The sequence below is a fragment of the Myotis nattereri genome, assembly GCF_964212035.1.
Source record: "Myotis nattereri genome assembly, chromosome: 18".
Taxonomy (NCBI): domain Eukaryota; kingdom Metazoa; phylum Chordata; class Mammalia; order Chiroptera; family Vespertilionidae; genus Myotis; species Myotis nattereri.
The window spans coordinates 13,968,655-13,988,011 of record NC_138093.1 but is presented as its reverse complement, the minus strand read 5'-3'; the positions used below and the strand labels follow the sequence as shown (position 1 = coordinate 13,988,011).

At 53.9% G+C, this 19,357-nt stretch overlaps 8 protein-coding genes across 8 annotated transcripts; 4 read left to right on the top strand and 4 right to left on the bottom strand.

Moving 5' to 3' along the window:
* On the bottom strand, positions 1 to 474 carry LOC308533708 (histone H2B type 2-F). The gene has a single exon (XM_081111798.1). It carries the CDS (start codon positions 435 to 437, stop codon positions 57 to 59), a length of 381 nt encoding a protein of 126 aa, XP_080967924.1. The 5' UTR covers positions 438 to 474; the 3' UTR covers positions 1 to 56.
* A 1,724-nt stretch (positions 475 to 2,198) lies between these two features.
* On the top strand, positions 2,199 to 2,510 carry LOC308534156 (histone H4; the record flags this gene model as incomplete). Its single annotated transcript, XM_081112504.1, has 1 exon — positions 2,199 to 2,510. The coding sequence occupies one exon, from the start codon at positions 2,199 to 2,201 to the stop codon at positions 2,508 to 2,510; it is 312 nt and encodes a 103-aa protein (XP_080968630.1).
* Positions 2,511 to 7,612: 5,102 nt separating this feature from the next.
* On the top strand, positions 7,613 to 7,924 carry LOC308533797 (histone H4; the record flags this gene model as incomplete). The annotated part of the gene is made up of 1 exon (XM_081111917.1): positions 7,613 to 7,924. The coding sequence occupies one exon, from the start codon at positions 7,613 to 7,615 to the stop codon at positions 7,922 to 7,924; it is 312 nt and encodes a 103-aa protein (XP_080968043.1).
* A 1,989-nt stretch (positions 7,925 to 9,913) lies between these two features.
* LOC308534419 (histone H3.2) lies at positions 9,914 to 10,324 on the bottom strand (the record flags this gene model as incomplete). Its single annotated transcript, XM_081112915.1, has 1 exon — positions 9,914 to 10,324. One exon carries the CDS (start codon positions 10,322 to 10,324, stop codon positions 9,914 to 9,916), a length of 411 nt encoding a protein of 136 aa, XP_080969041.1.
* Positions 10,325 to 11,365: 1,041 nt separating this feature from the next.
* LOC308533778 (histone H2A type 2-A) lies at positions 11,366 to 11,893 on the bottom strand. The gene has a single exon (XM_081111891.1). The coding sequence runs from the start codon at positions 11,862 to 11,864 to the stop codon at positions 11,472 to 11,474; it is 393 nt and encodes a 130-aa protein (XP_080968017.1). The 5' UTR covers positions 11,865 to 11,893; the 3' UTR covers positions 11,366 to 11,471.
* A 329-nt stretch (positions 11,894 to 12,222) lies between these two features.
* On the top strand, positions 12,223 to 12,603 carry LOC308533725 (histone H2B type 2-E; the record flags this gene model as incomplete). The annotated part of the gene is made up of 1 exon (XM_081111820.1): positions 12,223 to 12,603. One exon carries the CDS (start codon positions 12,223 to 12,225, stop codon positions 12,601 to 12,603), a length of 381 nt encoding a protein of 126 aa, XP_080967946.1.
* A 4,922-nt stretch (positions 12,604 to 17,525) lies between these two features.
* Positions 17,526 to 17,906, bottom strand: LOC308534760 (histone H2B type 2-E; the record flags this gene model as incomplete). Its single annotated transcript, XM_081113317.1, has 1 exon — positions 17,526 to 17,906. One exon carries the CDS (start codon positions 17,904 to 17,906, stop codon positions 17,526 to 17,528), a length of 381 nt encoding a protein of 126 aa, XP_080969443.1.
* Positions 17,907 to 18,235: 329 nt separating this feature from the next.
* On the top strand, positions 18,236 to 18,763 carry LOC308534603 (histone H2A type 2-A). Its single transcript, XM_081113151.1, has one exon. It carries the CDS (start codon positions 18,265 to 18,267, stop codon positions 18,655 to 18,657), a length of 393 nt encoding a protein of 130 aa, XP_080969277.1. The 5' UTR covers positions 18,236 to 18,264; the 3' UTR covers positions 18,658 to 18,763.
* Positions 18,764 to 19,357: the final 594 nt, after the last annotated feature.

Genomic DNA, 19,357 nt, shown 5'->3' with positions numbered 1-19,357 from the left:
GCTCTGAAAAGAGCCTTTGGGGTAAAGTGGTTGTCCTATCGCGTCTCCTGTGCGTCTTACTTGGAGCTGGTGTACTTGGTGACGGCCTTGGTGCCCTCGGACACCGCGTGCTTGGCCAGCTCGCCGGGCAGCAGCAGGCGCACGGCCGTCTGGATCTCCCGGGACGTGATGGTGGAGCGCTTGTTGTAATGCGCCAGGCGCGACGCCTCGCCGGCGATGCGCTCGAAGATGTCGTTGACGAAGGAGTTCATGATGCCCATGGCCTTGGACGAGATGCCGGTGTCCGGATGGACTTGCTTCAGCACCTTGTACACGTACACGGAGTAGCTCTCCTTGCGGCTGCGCTTGCGCTTCTTGCCATCCTTCTTCTGCACTTTGGTCACAGCCTTCTTGGAGCCCTTCTTGGGAGCAGGAGCAGACTTCGCTGGGTCCGGCATCTTCGGAAGGAAGAACCTCTCACGAATTGAACCAACCGCGATTACCAGCGACTTGGTTGTGAGCTACTTATAGGGCCGATATGCAAATGAGACTCGAACCGTACTGCGTTTTCATTGGTTAATTTCCAACAGTGACGTCATAGAGGCAGAGCCCTTGTGAGTAAGACGCTGCTCACGCTCTCTCAGTGGTCATTAGAACTAAAGCCTTGCGAGCCAATCAAAATGTCCTACTTCACCTAACCAGGAAATTGTATCAAGCTGTAGTTTCCAGTTTGGGATCTGTTTTGCTGTTGCTTTTCCCTTTTCTTGTAGTCGTGTGTGGAAGAGATTTGCAGCGCCAGCTGAATACAAGTTAAACTTTCTCTTATTTTTCCATCGTTTCGTCCTGTGCTTTGTGGAAATCGGTTTTGATTTTTGGAACAATACCTTAGCTCACATTGGAACTGTCCCCCCCCCCCCCTCCCCCGGTATTCCCCAGACATTCCCATTCCCGTTTACGCCACCTGTGTTATGCAGTGAAAATACTGAATTAGAAATGGGATTTATGTAGTTTTCAAATACAAAGCAAGGAAAAGGGTTCCTAATTTTTTAAAGAAAACTTGCCTCTACACCCGCCAGTCCTCGGGATCTTTCACATCTCAGGACTCGGCACAATGTCTCTTAACCCCCCACCTTTTTTTTTTTTGACGCGACAAAAGCGTGCATTTAATTCGATGCTTTGCAGATACATGACTACAGTTGTGTGCATGGCTTGTCTTTGGGATGGTCCCAGCTGTTTATTGTTAAAGAAGAAATTAAAATGGAGCCAACAAAATGCAATTAAGGAAAAACAACAACCTTGAGACACAGGGGCCCGACATGCTCTGACTAGGAAGCAGGCAGGCCCACCTTCCTTTTTTAAAATGAGTTAAAATCCTGGCGAACTACCTGGTAATTGAGCATTTTGCCTAACGTCCGGCACGATTCCAGGAACCAGAACGAGTTGAAAGCTAGCATTGGGAATTACTTATGACCTTCAAAAGGCGCCGCCAATTTGTGTTCAGATTTGTAAAACCACCTCTGAATATATTGTGAACGGCTGGTAGCCGATTCTACTCTTTTTCAAGTTTTTAATAAGAATGGTGTTGCAGGCTTGAAGTCAACCAGCAATCTCGCCTCTGCTGTTCCGTCTAGTCCCGGTCAGCAGGCCCAAGGATATTAACTGACAAATACTAATACACCCTCCGCCCACAACACCGGTGTACGATGCGAGATGGCTCAGTGGGAAGATGATACGGTGCTTTTCTAAAGGTGGGCGGCTCTGAAAAGAGCCTTTGAGTCGTCTCCTTAAAGCCGTCCGCTTTAAGCCCGCTCCCCGCGGATGCGGCGGGCCAGCTGGATGTCCTTGGGCAAAATGCTCGGTCCCCAGGTAGTTCGCCAGGATTTTAACTCAGAAAAACCTTTCCTCTTCGCCTAAATTTAACTCCTCGGGGGAGCCCAGACGACTAGAAAACGACGAAAACAGCTGTGGAATCCGGAAGCCTGGCTTTGGAATCAGAATTCTCTCGGGACTGTGGCAGGTGGTGTCCGTTGGGGGGCGGCGTGGGGCGTGGAGAAGGGGGTGGGGCACGTAGGGAAGAGAAACGGGGGAGGGGCGGGGACAACCTCGGCTGCTTCCCGCCCGCGCGCTTGAGGTTTCCAATCTGGTCCGATGGTCTTGTATATTAAGGCCTGAGCTGGGCGCACCCGGACCAAGGCTTGTGTTTTCAGGTCCCGGTAGCCATGTCTGGAAGAGGCAAGGGCGGTAAAGGCTTAGGCAAGGGTGGTGCCAAGCGTCACCGCAAAGTCTTAAGAGACAACATCCAGGGCATCACCAAGCCCGCCATCCGCCGCCTCGCTCGGCGCGGGGGTGTCAAGCGGATCTCGGGCCTCATCTACGAGGAGACGCGGGGGGTGCTGAAGGTGTTCCTGGAGAACGTGATCCGGGACGCCGTCACCTACACGGAGCACGCCAAGCGCAAGACGGTCACCGCCATGGACGTGGTGTACGCCCTGAAGCGGCAGGGTCGCACCCTGTACGGGTTCGGAGGTTAGACCTCTGCTGCGGCCTCACGTGCACCAATTCTAAAGGCCCTTTTTAGGGCCACCCATAGAGTCCTAGGAAGAGCTGGACACTCGTTTGGGCAGTTTGGATAACTACCTTTGCCACTTGGGGTTAAGGGTGTGTGTGTGGGAGGGGGCTAGGGGGGAATGGGCGTACTGCCTGAAGCACTATCCGCATTTTACTAAGACCTTAAAATTTGGTTCTTCCTTTTTTCAATTCTAAACATTGTTCTCCAGGTTAAATCATTTGTTTACTTTGCGTGTTATTAACTGGGTCCAGAACAGTATTTGCACGGCAATTCTCTCCTGGTGATTTTTGAGCCTCTTTAATTGGTGCTTCACTTCCCACCTCTGCCATGAAGGGAGTGAGCCCGGTGGCTTTAGGGACCTGAACACAGGCTGGTGTTTTGTGATGCTACACTGCTCTCTTGAAAAGGTGCAAGTGCAAGAGCTCTCGCAAAGTTAAATCCAGTCATCAATCATCCAAATACAGGGTGGGGTGAAAGTAGGGTTTAGTTGTTCGTATAGAAATCAATCCAGTAAGAAAAAATACAATAAGCTTGTGTGCTAAACTGTAAAGCTACTTTCACCGTACCCTGTATGTTACTAGTGCAGTAGTGAAATAATTGGCAGTTGTCTAACCAGCGTATGAAAATTTTCTTGGTTTCCTGTGTTTTGTGTGTTTTTTTTCCATAAAGAGGCCCCTCGTGGGGATTTGCTGTACCTTGCATGTTTTAGCTTTTCATTTTTTTGGTACTACATTCAAGAAAACTTGTCAGGGACCTATGAGATACTGTTTTTCAGTGACAATATTGTAAAGATACAGATGCAGAGACAATATGCCGTAAAAGCAAACTAATAACCTTAATGTCTTGAAAGCAAGTCTTCAAGTAACAATTCAGGCATGTGACTTGTGTAGCTTAGAATGAGAGGCCTGTGGGCACATACCCACCATAAGTAAAGAAAGCACAATTGAATCACTGAGAAGGCAAAAGCTATTTATTCTATGTTAGCACAGTAAAGAATACAGCGTCGCCAAAACCGGTTTGGCTCAGTGGATAGAGCGTCGGCTTGCGGACTGAAAGGTCCCAGGTTCGATACCGGTCAAGGGCATGTATCTGGGTTGCGGGCACATCTCCAGTGGGAGATTTGCAGGAGGCAGCTGATCGATGTTTCTCTCTCATCGATGTTTCTGACTCTCTGTCTCTCTTCCTTCCTCTCTGTAAAATATCAATAAAATATATTTAAAAAAAAAAAAAGAATACAGCGTCATTCTCTGTACTACTGCTTCTAAATTTTCTTGATTTGAATTGAAATGTACACCCATACCTCTAATTCTTAAGCCTAAATTTTGCAGTTACTACATTTTCAAGTAAAGACTTTCTTTGCATTCTATGCTCATAAGTTTACAGCTAAACTTAGCATATATATAGTGAAGAGGAAAAAAACTCCGTTCTCAAAAGAAAAGCCAGCTATTGCTTTATTGGTCTCTACATTTGACTTGTCAAACACTTTGAAGGGGAACTAGGTTTAAAACATGGGGCTTGGCAATGGAGATGTCAGCAAGTCTACTGGCCCCTTAGGAGCTAATTAGAATGGGAAAGAAAAAGAATACATAAAATACATACATACCTACATGCATATATACTTCTATGTATGGTTAAATACCACAAGGCAGCATATTCAGTATTGCTAGGGCCACCTCTTACTGACACCAGAGAGGTGTTATCAGTCTCCCCCCAATCCCTCAGTCAGATGGGGCTGTCCCCAACCTCAATCCTTGTCTTCTCATATAAATGACTTCTTTTTCATACGAGAGAACTTGATTGAATTGTGATTAAGCCAGTTTATTAAATCAAGAAACATTATTAAAGAAGCAAATCTATACATCTGGCTTATGAAGCGCCTCCAGGCACTCAGCTAATCTGAAGAGCAAGTTGGGTGGGAGTCCAAGGGGTTCTATATCCTGTCTGTAGGTCTCAAAATTCCTCTGCTGGTATAGATTAAATTCTCAAGGTCTCGTTCTACTTTCTGTGTCCTTCCCAGAATTCATGAGAAGCACCTGGCAATTTTACCTTGCCAATCCTTGAGACTGCTGGCTTCTCTGCTTAGGGCAGTGGTTCTCAACCTTCTGGCCCTTTAAATACAGTTCCTTATGTTGTGATCCAACCATAAAATTATTTTCGTTGCTACTTCATAACTGTAATGTTGCTACTGTTGTGAATCGTAATGTAAATATCTGATATGCAGGATGGTCTTAGGCGACCCCTGTGAAAGGGTCCTTCGACCGCCAAAGGGGTTGCGACCCACAGGTTGAGAACTGTTGGGGTCCAGCCCCAGCGGGTCCAGGGGTTCCCCAAAGGTGTGGACGGAGTCGGTGAAGAAGGAATGACACAAAGACAGTGTTCAGTTGATAAGCATAGCCAGGTTCTCTTTTTATTGCCCTGGTACATCTGTATTTATACCATCTGATCCTATAAGCATGCCTCTATAATCACATCATGGTATGTTTTGGGTAACCTTCTACAATCCCTTGTTTCATTTCCATAGCTTCTTATCTGACCTTTGCCAAAAATCCTGTCTCTATCTAGTTCTGTTGATTTTAATCTTGTCTAGGTTAATTGCTGTGTTCCATTATAAGAGCTATTCCAAGGTCACTATTCTACTGCTCTACTGATAAGCTACGAGGAAGTGACTGAAGGAGATTTTCCTACCCAGTAAAGGTTATGTCCTCCCAGCCTCGCTGCTTGCCTTTCCTGGGACTGCCCTGTATCGGTGGGTCTCCAGGGGTATAGGCTTTGGTGCTTTCCCTGGTGGGCAGACCCCTGGGGATGTGGGCCCAACAAGTCCCAAACTTATTGCCAACAGTCTTAGTCCAAGTTCTTCATAAGTAGTACATGGTATTTCTGTAACAGTAGGGGGATTTATGATTTATTCTCTTCCTTAGTCCTGTTAATCCCTAACTCCAGGGAAAAATCCCCACCTGGGGAAACAACCTTTCTCAGGGAGGTGGTTCTAGTTATAGAGCACAGAGTGCTCAAAAAGGGGGAGCAAACATATTAAGAACAGTATGCCGAATACGCCAGGTACCTTGAAACATATGCTGTGCAGATGTTTCTTCCCTACAGCGACTGTGTCAAGCAACAAGGATGGACCGGCCTCCGGCCGAGAACCACTGGCTTAGGGAGTAAAACTGCCCCTTTTTTTCCTCTTTCCCCTTCCCCCTCTATTCCTGCATTCTCTTGTTAGGGAGGCTTTTGATCATTTGCTCTCAAGTGTCTTTGGCTGGGGAAGAGAATGGCTTATTATTTACAAACTGGCTGCAAATTTCCCATACTGTTTGGCCTTAACTTTCCTTTCTCAATTTCCCTATTCCTATTGCCCTGGAATCCTGTAACAGTATGATAAAAAATGTAGACAACAATAAAAATAAAATAGAGTGAAGAAATGTAGACAATAATTACAATAGGAATCTTAATGACACAAGCAACTGCCTGCTGGGAATCTGGGAAGGAGAACATGGCTGTTGAGGTGGGGCTTGTGTCAGGCTTTAAATACAGACATCTGAATATAGACAATGTCTGACATCCTATTGATACACAGTGATGGGGTGGGGGAGGAGCACCAGGGGAAGTCAGCGGCAAGAATGACGTTTGTGAAGCTGTCCAGGTGAGAAATAAATCAGAGGGCTCAGTGTTCCAGATATTTCATTTAAATTACAATCTCAGTTGCAAGTGATAGCATTTCTATTGCAAATATCACCATTGTCTGATGTGTGTTTTTAACATTAAAAGCAAGGTAGATTTAAAATATCTGATCCTCGCTGACTCTGGAGAACATTAAAGATTGAAAGCGAAATCAAATAGGAGAAGGGGGGGGACGACGTGCCCACCGACTAAACTAGTGGTTCTAAGTGTGAGCTTCAATCTAGGAGAACGTTTAAAAAAATATACTCCCCAATGCAGAGCGGGAAGGAGGGGTAAGTGCTAGGCACTTATTTCATTTCTCAAAGAGCAAGAGATATCAAGAAGAAACACCAAAAATTGGCAGGAGGACGGGAAAAGGGCCCCTCCAAATTTAGGTTCCTGCTGAGGTCGCTGCTTGGCCTGCAGATGGCTAGGTTCTCCCTGTCCCCCCACAGTTGCCGCGCTGTGTTGTCTGTGGCCGGATCCTCTCCCCCCCCCCCTTTTTTTAATAACTTTTATTGGTTTTTTACACAGAGGAAGGGAGAGGGATAGAGTAAGAAACATCGATCAGCTGCCTCCTGCACACCTCCTATTGGGGATATGCCCGCAACCAAGGTACATGCCCTTGACCAGAATCGAACCTGGGACCCTTAGGTGCGCAGGCCGACGCTCTATCCGCTGAACCAAACCGGTTAGGGCCGGATCCTCTCTTTTCATAAGGACACGACTCACGCTGGATCGGGGCCCACCCTAGTGACCCCACTTTCACCTCATCGCCTTTTTGAAGGCCCTGCCTCCAAATGCCGTCACATTCGGAGGAGCCAGGCGGTAGGTCTTGGACGGATGGGCATCCGCACCAACAAAAGGGAGAGTAAACCTGGGCGTTGGGACGACGTCCGCCTCCCCCTCCGGCCCAGGTGCCGGCCGCCCTGGCGATGGGCTCGTCCGGCCGGGCGTCGGTCTACTGATGGGAAACAGCTTTTGTTGCCGTTGTCTTTGCTTACTGTTTGGAGCCTGGGATCCTCTTGTTGGGATGAAGCCCGGAGCTTGCGCCCTCTGGGGTCGTATTTGCTCCTCTCCTGGTCTTCCCCCCGCCCCCCGACCTTTTCTCTTCGCCAGTGTAATGCCTGGGCCGGGGGAGCCCACAGATGGCGAGGAGACGAAAACAGCTGTGGAATCCGGAAGCCTGGCCTTGGGATCCGAATTCTCCCGGGACCGTGGCGGATAGTGTCCGCTAGAGGGCGGGCTGAGGGCGGGGGTTGGGGGCGGGGAGAGAAACGGCGGAGGGGCGGGGACCATGGCGACCGCTCGCGGTTTTCAATCCGGTCCGACGGCCTCGTATATCAGGGGGCCGAGCTCCCCTCGCGGCACGGCGCCGGGTGGGTTCGCCTCGCGGTAGGAGCAGGCATGTCCGGCAGAGGCAAAGGCGGGAAAGGCCTGGGCAAAGGCGGCGCCAAGCGTCACCGCAAAGTCCTGAGAGACAACATCCAGGGCATCACCAAGCCCGCCATCCGCCGCCTCGCTCGGCGCGGGGGTGTCAAGCGGATCTCGGGCCTCATCTACGAGGAGACGCGGGGGGTGCTGAAGGTGTTCCTGGAGAACGTGATCCGGGACGCCGTCACCTACACGGAGCACGCCAAGCGCAAGACGGTCACCGCCATGGACGTGGTGTACGCGCTGAAGCGGCAGGGCCGCACCCTGTACGGGTTCGGCGGCTAAGCCTGTTGCGGGCTCACGCGTGCGGCAACCCTAAAGGTCCTTTTTAGGGCCACCCAGAGAGTCCTTGGGGAGCTGGGCACCTTTAGGACGTGGGCACGAGCGCGCCCCCCAAGCCTCCTTTAGGGCAGGGTAAGGCGTTCTTGAAGCTGCCCCTCTGTTTTAACAGTGACACGCTTAGACAGGCAATGCCGGGTGCTTTGCTTCCTGCTTGCCGAGCCGGCCCTTCTCCGTGCCGGCCTTGCGTTCTGACAACCAGACCGCAGCCTTCCCCGTCCAGGGGGGGCCGAGCAGCTGTATCCGCATTTGGACAATTACTGACCAATCCGCGGGGTCCAGCAGCGGTCGGTGTGCGGGTCCAGCCAATCAGGACAGTGCTGGCATTGCATTCTCTGAATGCCCATTTTTACAGGAACGGATCAGTTGGACAGGAATGAAGGGTGGGGGTGTGGTGGAGGCTGAGCCTTCTCTGTATATACGTTAACCATAAAGGACCTCCAGCCTTAACCAGGCTGTCTCCCCTCTCACCCCTTTATAGCAGGGAGGACCCTAGAGCTGTCACCCATCCCCTTTTTCTTCTGGGCCATCCTTCCCCCTCTTCCTGCCTTTCTGTATGTGCCTCCCTCTCAGCCCCTGACCACACCCCAAGCCTCTACCCCATCCCCAGAAAGTTGTCAGCACGGCCGGATGGGGCCTCTTTGGGGATATAAAAGCAGTTGGTCCTCCCCAGATTATCTGAATTCAGGAACAGACTGGGGACTTCATTCCGAAGGGAATTGGGAAGGAGGTTGGAAATTTTTCAGCGAGAGTGTGACAGGCTCCTTGACTGTGACAGGAGCACGAGGACGGGGAGGCTTCCTGTGAGTCAGCGGGGAGGGAGGGAAGGAGGGAGGGAGGGGGTAGTAGAGGCTGGTAGACGAAAGCAGTGGCCTCTGGGGGTCAGGCAGAGGATATGGCGAGGACGGATACCTGACAGGGGCAACTCAGGGTTCAGGGCCTGCTCAGCTACTTGGCTCCCGGACCTGAGATCCTGGGCAAGTCACGCACCCGAGAGCCTCAGACTATCTCCGAAAGGCCCGTGTGGGTCTAGTCCCCGCAAGGTTTGCCTTGAGGTGCCCCCCTGAAGCCACACCTCTGAAGTCACCAGTACTTGCTAACCCCGGGGTCCAGACCCGAGTCAAGAGACACAAGCCTGCACCGAGGCCTCCCCACGCAGGTACTAAGGGACTGGGCCGAGAGCGAGGGGCGCGCTCTGGCAATTGCGGTGACCCTGAAGCAGGGGGGGGGCGGGGGGGGGGGGCCAGTCCCTTCACTGCTCTCCCCTTTGCGGACACATCGAGAGGCAAAGGGAGCTTTAGGGAAAAGTGGAAAAACCACGTGTGTGCAGAGCAGCCGGACACAGGTGGAAGCCTTCAGGGCCTCCTTGGCGGTGGGTGTGCGGGGAGCCTCCCTCTGCGGACCTGGTCCGTTGCGAACCCAGCTCCCAAGTGGCCCACAGGCCGTGTCCACACAGGCTTCGCCCCGCCCCCACCTAGGGCCGGGGATTTGCTAAAAGGAGCACAGCCCTGGGGACAGAGGGGGCGACGTGTTCGTCCCCAGGCCGAGAGCCGCATCGGGTGAGAAGGCCATTTCGGGAGGGGGCGGGGCGCGTCACCAGGCTGTCGGGAGGCGTCCCGGCTGCGCTGTGGGTCGTGAGTGCTCCCGGCGAGACCGCCCACGAGAGCGCCAGCAGGCACGGCTGTCCGAGGAGCGGCCATGTTTCGGGCGCACACCTCGAGGTGGCCGAGTGCCATCCCCGATGGCGACCGGCAGAAGGGACTAACTAACGCCTGGAGCTTACCACCCACCCTCCGTGCCGCCCCTCCCACTCCCCGCCCCGAGCATGGGTACACGGAGGCCCAAGCGCTACAGCTTCTCAGTGCAGCTGTGGGTGGCTCTGAAAAGAGCCTTTTTGGGTGCGATGGAACCTGGGACCGAGCGCGCACTTCTTCCTTAGGCCCGTTCCCCGCGGATGCGGCGGGCCAGCTGGATGTCCTTGGGCATGATGGTGACGCGCTTGGCGTGGATGGCGCACAGGTTGGTGTCCTCGAACAGCCCCACCAGGTAGGCCTCGCTCGCCTCCTGCAGCGCCATGACGGCCGAGCTCTGGAAGCGCAGGTCGGTCTTGAAGTCCTGCGCGATCTCGCGCACCAGGCGCTGGAAAGGCAGCTTGCGGATCAGCAGCTCGGTCGACTTCTGGTAGCGCCGGATCTCGCGCAGGGCCACGGTGCCCGGCCGGTAGCGGTGCGGCTTCTTCACGCCGCCCGTGGCCGGCGCGCTCTTGCGGGCCGCCTTGGTGGCCAGCTGCTTGCGCGGAGCCTTGCCACCGGTCGACTTCCGGGCGGTCTGCTTCGTACGGGCCATGGCGATGCGAGGCGCAACCTGCACGACACGAAGGCGGGAGCGGTAGCGAGGTCCCGGGCCGCCGCAGCCGCCTTTATAGCCACAGTCCTTTCCCGATTGGGCGGGACGGTAAAGTTGAAAGTCCCGCGCCGGCTGTTCATTGGCTGTGACGTCACCCGCCCCGGCGTGCCCGATTGGCTGGGGCAGAATCTGCCCTGCCCCCACCCCATCGCCTCACTTTCTACTCTCGGGGTTGCCAACAGCTTTTTCTACCTGGTTTTTCCTTTCTTTCAGGCCGAGTCCTTTTTCTTTTCAAAATCTCAACTGTCAGGACGCCCCTCCGTAGCCCTTCACTCCCTAAGACACGCTATCCGCAATGCCCTCTTCCTTTCCACGCCGGAGTCGAGCTTCCATCTTCCTTCTGCCCCCTCCGCGGCCCCCCCTTGCCCCCCCGCCGCCGGAGGCCCCTTTGTCAATCTGAAGGACCGCTTTTCCCGCCTTTCGGACCGGAAAATTGTCCGCCCCTGCCCCAGGCACAAGACCCCGCCCCCGAAAGCCCTAACCCCCGCCGGGAAGGCGTCCTCTCGCTTGGAAAAAGACAACAGGGAACCTTTCGATAGTCGGCTCAGTTAGGCCAAGCTCCAGGTTCGCCACAGTCCCGAAAACGGGTCGATCCGCCCTCCTACCGACTGGGGTGGGGTGTGTCGTGTCAGTGAATGTCCCCTCCCTACTGGGCCTCCCTACGAGTGCTGAGCATAGGTCTCGGGGGTGAGGGAAATTGCGCGCCGGGGGTCGCCTCTCAGAGGCGTTGTTGTAACCGAGGCGCCCGAGAGGCTCGTTACCCTCACCTGGCGTGATCGTGTCCTTAAGGTTTACGGCCCGGCCCATGCCATGCCATGCCATCCCGTCCCGCCTAGTGTAGGTGGCGAAGTGCTTGAGGCGTGAGCAGAGAGGGGCGGTTGGGAGGCGAAGGCAAATGGCTGGCCCCGCCAGCCCTGCGCATGCGGGTAGGGTTAGCACTTGCTACTGCGGGCGTCGGGACGGAGGAGACTGGGTACGATAATAACAGCTCTTTTACTTGAAAGAGTGGGTGGCTCTGAAAAGAGCCTTTTGATTTCACAGGTGCCCCTTTCGTAACGGGGGGCTGGGTGGGCGCCATTGCACCGCCTCACTTGCCCTTCGCCTTGTGGTGGCTCTCCGTCTTCTTGGGGAGCAACACGGCCTGGATGTTGGGCAAAACGCCGCCCTGGGCGATGGTGACCTTGCCCAGCAGCTTGTTGAGCTCCTCGTCGTTGCGGATGGCCAGCTGCAGGTGACGGGGGATGATACGCGTCTTCTTGTTGTCTCGGGCCGCGTTGCCCGCCAGCTCCAGGATCTCGGCCGTCAGGTACTCCAGCACCGCCGCCATGTACACCGGCGCGCCGGCTCCCACCCGCTCGGCGTAGTTGCCCTTGCGCAGGAGACGGTGCACACGCCCCACCGGGAACTGGAGACCGGCGCGGGAAGAGCGGGACTTGGCCTTAGCGCGGGCCTTGCCTCCCTGTTTGCCACGACCAGACATGACGGCGACACAAGCACTGCGAGCAGCTCCCGACTGACGACCGAGAAAGTCGCCCTAAACGGCTCCCTTTCACCTTTTTATAGGCAGAACGGCGATTGTTCACCGAGCACTCTGATTGGCTAACGCACAGCTTTGTCCTGACGGCCAGTAGGAGAGCGCAGGCAGAATACACTTATTTGCATACTCTCGCCACCACCCCAAAACGAGCGCCACTGAAAGCCCGCCAATCACAACGCGGCGTACTCGGGACCTTAATTTGCATACAGCCTCTATAAGTACCGAGCCGCTTCCGGTAGCCCCGGTTCCGCTGTTGTCTTTGCGTGCCTGGTCTTTTTTTCTGCCGCTGGTGCTTCCCGCTATGCCTGAGCCGGCCAAGTCCGCTCCCGCGCCCAAGAAGGGCTCGAAGAAAGCGGTCACCAAGGCCCAGAAGAAGGATGGCAAGAAGCGCAAGCGCAGCCGCAAGGAGAGCTACTCCATCTACGTGTACAAGGTGCTCAAGCAGGTCCACCCCGACACCGGCATCTCGTCCAAGGCCATGGGCATCATGAACTCCTTCGTCAACGACATCTTCGAGCGCATCGCCGGCGAGGCGTCGCGCCTGGCGCATTACAACAAGCGCTCCACCATCACGTCCCGGGAGATCCAGACGGCCGTGCGCCTGCTGCTGCCCGGCGAGCTGGCCAAGCACGCCGTGTCCGAGGGCACCAAGGCCGTCACCAAGTACACCAGCTCCAAGTGAGTCCCGCCCGGGACGCGGCGCTCGCAAGAGTCGTCGGACGCATGGACCCTCCCACCCCCCCAAAGGCTCTTTTCAGAGCCACCTACCTTCTCCGTGAAAGAGCTTGTCACGTCTCTCACCCCTAGCCTAGCCAGTCCCCGCCTGAAGCCCTCTTCTTTATTGCCAAGTACGTAAGCTAAGGCAGCATCTTCAGACCAAGACCTTCCTGAAGCAGGTTTCTCTGTCTGAAGCTCTCGGGCAAGAAAGGAGGGCCAAAGTAAGAGTCCTTTGTTAATAAACAACTGACTATCAGTGTCCCAAAAAGCAGCTACAGGGTGACAGAAGTTTGGTCCCTCGAGTGTTGAGGCTCCTTGTAATTATCCAAACGAAATAGCAAGTTTCCCGGTAGGGATATTACATGACGAGTTTTGCAGTTAAGGGAGAGGGGTTAGATTTCTAAAGCCTGACCCTCGCTCTGCTGTTGGTGATGGCACCCTTTCTGGAACCGGTTGGAATCACTATGAACGTTTTGTTGTCTCCATAGGAGTAACTTCGCTTTAGTCCAGTACTTAAGTAAAATGCCCTACCCAATTTTAATTTCAACCTCAGGCTTCAAAAGGCAGAATAGTCTAAGTAAATGTGGCTGGGTATCCCTAGTCTAGGCTACTCACCTAAGTCACCGCTTCCTCTAATGACTTTAGCAGGCTCTTAATGTACAGCGATACCATTCAGACTTCTCGGTCATGTATGCTCACCCTCAAACAGGTAAGCTTTTTCAACACAAAAGAGTGACAGATAGCCCTAGCAGGTTGGGCTCGGTGGATAGAGCTTGGGCCTACAGATTGAAGGGCCCTGGGCTCAATTCCGGTCAAGGGCATGTACGTACCTCGGTTGCAGGCTGGGTCCCTGCCCTGGTCGGGGTGAGTAGGGAGGCAGGCAATGGATGTGTCTCTCTCATATGCATGTGTCTCTCTGTCTCTCCTCCTAGTGAATGGCATTGAGAGTATGGGCCTATCTAGTCTCTGTCCTACAGGGTCAGACCGCCAAATTTATCTTCCTTATTATTCAAGCAGGCTAGAAAGCTAAGTTATTTATTAGAATACTAGGGGCCCGGTGCACGAAAATCGTGCACTGGTGTGTGTGTGTGTGTGTGTGTGTGTGTGTGTGTGTGTGTGGGGAGGGGGGGAGTGTCCTTCAGCCCAGCCTGCCCCCTCTCACATACTGGGAGCTCTCAGGCGTAGACCCCCATCACCCTCCGATTGCCTGATCGGCCTCTTGCCCAGGCCTGACGCCTCCGCCAGAGGTATCAGGCTTGGACAGGGGACCCCCATCTCCCCCCGATCACTGGCTCTGACCCCCGCCCAGGCCTGAGGCCTCTGGCCCAGGAATCATGCCTGGGCAGGGGACCCCCATCTCCCTCTGATCGCTTGCTCCACCCCCCGCCCAAGCCTGACGCCTCTGACCCAGTCTTCAGGCCTGGGCAAGGGGACCATCATATCCCCCCAATCCCCGGTTCCGTCCCCCACCCAGGCCTGATGCCTGGGCCAGAGGAGTTGACCCTCATCACCCTCCGATCACCAATAACCGGATCGGCCCCTTGACTAGGCCTGAGGCCTCTGGCAGAAGTGTCAGGCCTGAGCAGGGGACCCCCAGCTCCCCGCGGTTTCAGGCTCCGCCCTTGCCCAGGCCTGACACCTCTGGCCTAGGGCAGCGGGGCCCCGCGATCGTGGGCTTCGCTTTAGGCCCAGGCAAGGGACCCCTAGCTCCTGGGACTGCCAGCTTCGACCGTGCCCACCTCCCATCGCTGGCTCCACCCCTACTTCCTGCTATCACTGGCCAGGGCGGAAAAGGCGCCTGATTCTCTGATCATGGCTGGGGGGCAGGGCAAAGCTGGCCCTGGGGCCCTGGGGCCCAGCTCTTAGCTCCCCCCTGGGTTTCCCATCACTGTCAGTGGCAGGGGGCTTCTTCCTACTTTCCCTTTCGCCTCCCTGCATTTTGCCTACATATGCAAATTAACCGCCATCTTGTTGGCAGTTAACTGCCAATCTTAGTTGGCAGTTAATTTGCATATAGCCCTGATTAGCCAATGAAAAGGGTAGTGTCGTACGCCAATTACCATTTTTCTCTTTTATTAATGTAGATGAGGCCGTCTAAAAAATAGCAGAGAATTCCAAACAGTAGTTTTACAAGACAGGGGTTAGCTTTCTCACCAGCTGTTCCTCATCCTTGATGCCTAGAAACTTTTCTGCCGTGTCCCCATTCTTGATGGCCAGCATGAGAGGCACAGCCAATACTCTGGGGCGAGGTCTGTGTGGTCATCAATATCTACCTTTATCTTGGCCATCACCACCTGTACTTGCTGCATGGCCACCAGCTCTAATCTTAGACCCAGGATCTTGCATGGACAACACCACTGTGCATGGAAATTTACAACCACTGGTTTCTTACTGTTGACAACACTGTCTTGAAAGTCAGGTCCATCCTGGATGTTAAAACTTGTAGACTCTGGTGATATGAAATCACCTGGTCTGGCTGGATTGTACTGCCAAATCACCAGGACTGCGTGGTGGGGTTTGCAGAGCCTTGGAGATGAGGGGTACCCACTGATCTTGAGGGGTTTGGAACCTTCTGAACGGAGGGATGCACAGCTCAGACCTCCAGCATGTCAAGGGCACTTCTCAGGACAAAAGTTTTTAAGGCTAAGCAGTTTTAACAGGTTAAATGCCAAGCCTGTTTTGTCTTCCTTTCCGTTTAGCCCACGATGTCTGATTTCACCAATATGCTAGCTGCACCAGTGATCGACCAGGTCCAGACCGAAAGTATACTGTCGGTCACTGGTGAATGACATGGCGCTTAACGTGTTAACGTTATACTAGGGTGTGCGGTTAATAGTGTGGATAGCGGTTAATAATGCAGATTGAGCCTTTACTGGTTAATAATGAAGATTGACCCTTTACTAGTGCAGAGATTGTAATCAAAGAAAACATGGTAATTTCAAGAGAAAAATCAAAAGTGCTTTATTCAAAGTAATGTCCATCGCTAGCTACAGGTAATTTGTGGATTCCGTCCCAATAGAACGTTTCTTGTTTTGAGGCAGACCATTCAGTGACCCAATTTTCCGTTTCTTTGTACGTTTTGAAGTGCTGCCCAGAAAGCGTGTGTGTCATTGATCGGAACAAGTGGTCATTCGAAGGAGCATTACAACAAAACAGCATAATATCAAATCGCATATATATCAACATATGTGTAACTCTATCTGTTGAAAAAATCCGCATTCTTAACTGTTGCACCTAGTTTCTGGGCATCAAGGATGAGGACCAGCTGGAGGCGTTCCTGAGGAAGCTGATTGGCTGACAAGCAGTAAAGAACCCTTACTGCTCTTGCCCACTGGGACCCTGATAGAACTTAGTCCTGCACAGGGCAAGCCCTTCCCTTCTCCTCCGTTCTGTAGGACCCCAGAAGGCCCCTGTTGGAGACCAGGCCTCCAAACACGGATCCTCCCGTGCTTCCAAACTGGCTGCCAAGGTGGCCTCCAGAGGAATGGTGCTGCTGCTGATCTGGGGAAAGCAAAGCTGTCTCCCCAACCACTCTCTTTGTGTGCGCTCCCTCGAGGGTTGCCACAGTTCTCCCAAGATGCTTGGAGAGGGCCCTAGGCCAGTCGGCACTTTCTGTTGTGGAAGAAAGGGGCCACGTCCTAAACTGACAAGCTCAGGGAAGGCCTGCATGGCAGTCTTGCAAATTCAGAGACCTAAAGTAACCACAAAGGATGGTCTAAAATTAAACTTTAACTAAAAGCAGTTATGGTGGGTAGTTACATGCTAGGCCAGTATCTTCACTGACAAGGTCAACCTTTATCTTAACTGAGCCTATCTGTCTCTTTGCATGTGCGATAACATATCCCTGAAATGTCTGGGTAACTTGTAACTTCCCTTTTTCCAGACCCCTTGGGGCACAAGTTAACTTGCTTGGGCATCAGGAGATACCACAAATTCCGTCCTTGTTATGTTAATTGTCAACTGGTAACTATCCTGCATCCACCAAAGTATGCATCTATCATTTTACTTTAATCCAATCCCAGGGGTTTCCCTGCTTTGCTTTCTCCCACCTCTCTAATGTATCACCAATGGATTTCATGTAACCCACCTAGGTTCCCTCCTTTGATTGCAATGTATAAAAATAGATGAGAAACCACCATTATCCTGGAGCATTACCCCAATCCTTGAGATACTACTTCCTGGCAGTTGTTTGCACAAATAAACTCACAAAGTCCACTACAGGTTTGAATGCTTTTATGTTAACACTGTCCTTACAGTAACAGCTTGGTCCTCATCTCTCCTCTCTTCAGACCCTAACCCGGGTGGCCTGGTTCATCTGCCTTCTGCATTTTTCTTTCCTGCTATTTTGCAAAAAGAAACCCAAACAAGTGAGAGTTTATATATACATATGAGAGTAGGTCTGGTTCCAGAAAGGGTGCCATCACCAACAGCAGAGCGAGGGTCAGGCTTTAGAAATCTAACCCCTCTCCCTTAACTGCAAAACTCGTCATGTAATATCCCTACCGGGAAACTTGCTATTTCGTTTGGATAATTACAAGGAGCCTCAACACTCGAGGGACCAAACTTCTGTCACCCTGTAGCTGCTTTTTGGGACACTGATAGTCAGTTGTTTATTAACAAAGGACTCTTACTTTGGCCCTCCTTTCTTGCCCGAGAGCTTCAGACAGAGAAACCTGCTTCAGGAAGGTCTTGGTCTGAAGATGCTGCCTTAGCTTACGTACTTGGCAATAAAGAAGAGGGCTTCAGGCGGGGACTGGCTAGGCTAGGGGTGAGAGACGTGACAAGCTCTTTCACGGAGAAGGTAGGTGGCTCTGAAAAGAGCCTTTGGGGGGGTGGGAGGGTCCATGCGTCCGACGACTCTTGCGAGCGCCGCGTCCCGGGCGGGACTCACTTGGAGCTGGTGTACTTGGTGACGGCCTTGGTGCCCTCGGACACGGCGTGCTTGGCCAGCTCGCCGGGCAGCAGCAGGCGCACGGCCGTCTGGATCTCCCGGGACGTGATGGTGGAGCGCTTGTTGTAATGCGCCAGGCGCGACGCCTCGCCGGCGATGCGCTCGAAGATGTCGTTGACGAAGGAGTTCATGATGCCCATGGCCTTGGACGAGATGCCGGTGTCGGGGTGGACCTGCTTGAGCACCTTGTACACGTAGATGGAGTAGCTCTCCTTGCGGCTGCGCTTGCGCTTCTTGCCATCCTTCTTCTGGGCCTTGGTGACCGCTTTCTTCGAGCCCTTCTTGGGCGCGGGAGCGGACTTGGCCGGCTCAGGCATAGCGGGAAGCACCAGCGGCAGAAAAAAAGACCAGGCACGCAAAGACAACAGCGGAACCGGGGCTACCGGAAGCGGCTCGGTACTTATAGAGGCTGTATGCAAATTAAGGTCCCGAGTACGCCGCGTTGTGATTGGCGGGCTTTCAGTGGCGCTCGTTTTGGGGTGGTGGCGAGAGTATGCAAATAAGTGTATTCTGCCTGCGCTCTCCTACTGGCCGTCAGGACAAAGCTGTGCGTTAGCCAATCAGAGTGCTCGGTGAACAATCGCCGTTCTGCCTATAAAAAGGTGAAAGGGAGCCGTTTAGGGCGACTTTCTCGGTCGTCAGTCGGGAGCTGCTCGCAGTGCTTGTGTCGCCGTCATGTCTGGTCGTGGCAAACAGGGAGGCAAGGCCCGCGCTAAGGCCAAGTCCCGCTCTTCCCGCGCCGGTCTCCAGTTCCCGGTGGGGCGTGTGCACCGTCTCCTGCGCAAGGGCAACTACGCCGAGCGGGTGGGAGCCGGCGCGCCGGTGTACATGGCGGCGGTGCTGGAGTACCTGACGGCCGAGATCCTGGAGCTGGCGGGCAACGCGGCCCGAGACAACAAGAAGACGCGTATCATCCCCCGTCACCTGCAGCTGGCCATCCGCAACGACGAGGAGCTCAACAAGCTGCTGGGCAAGGTCACCATCGCCCAGGGCGGCGTTTTGCCCAACATCCAGGCCGTGTTGCTCCCCAAGAAGACGGAGAGCCACCACAAGGCGAAGGGCAAGTGAGGCGGTGCAATGGCGCCCACCCAGCCCCCCGTTACGAAAGGGGCACCTGTGAAATCAAAAGGCTCTTTTCAGAGCCACCCACTCTTTCAAGTAAAAGAGCTGTTATTATCGTACCCAGTCTCCTCCGTCCCGACGCCCGCAGTAGCAAGTGCTAACCCTACCCGCATGCGCAGGGCTGGCGGGGCCAGCCATTTGCCTTCGCCTCCCAACCGCCCCTCTCTGCTCACGCCTCAAGCACTTCGCCACCTACACTAGGCGGGACGGGATGGCATGGCATGGCATGGGCCGGGCCGTAAACCTTAAGGACACGATCACGCCAGGTGAGGGTAACGAGCCTCTCGGGCGCCTCGGTTACAACAACGCCTCTGAGAGGCGACCCCCGGCGCGCAATTTCCCTCACCCCCGAGACCTATGCTCAGCACTCGTAGGGAGGCCCAGTAGGGAGGGGACATTCACTGACACGACACACCCCACCCCAGTCGGTAGGAGGGCGGATCGACCCGTTTTCGGGACTGTGGCGAACCTGGAGCTTGGCCTAACTGAGCCGACTATCGAAAGGTTCCCTGTTGTCTTTTTCCAAGCGAGAGGACGCCTTCCCGGCGGGGGTTAGGGCTTTCGGGGGCGGGGTCTTGTGCCTGGGGCAGGGGCGGACAATTTTCCGGTCCGAAAGGCGGGAAAAGCGGTCCTTCAGATTGACAAA

Bases quoted from the DNA above. Each gene is read 5' to 3' on its own strand.
- LOC308533708 (XM_081111798.1), bottom strand. From the start codon at position 437: ATGCCGGACCCAGCGAAGTCTGCTCCTGCTCCCAAGAAGGGCTCCAAG.
- LOC308533778 (XM_081111891.1), bottom strand. From the start codon at position 11,864: ATGTCTGGTCGTGGCAAACAGGGAGGCAAGGCCCGCGCTAAGGCCAAG.
- LOC308534603 (XM_081113151.1), top strand. From the start codon at position 18,265: ATGTCTGGTCGTGGCAAACAGGGAGGCAAGGCCCGCGCTAAGGCCAAG.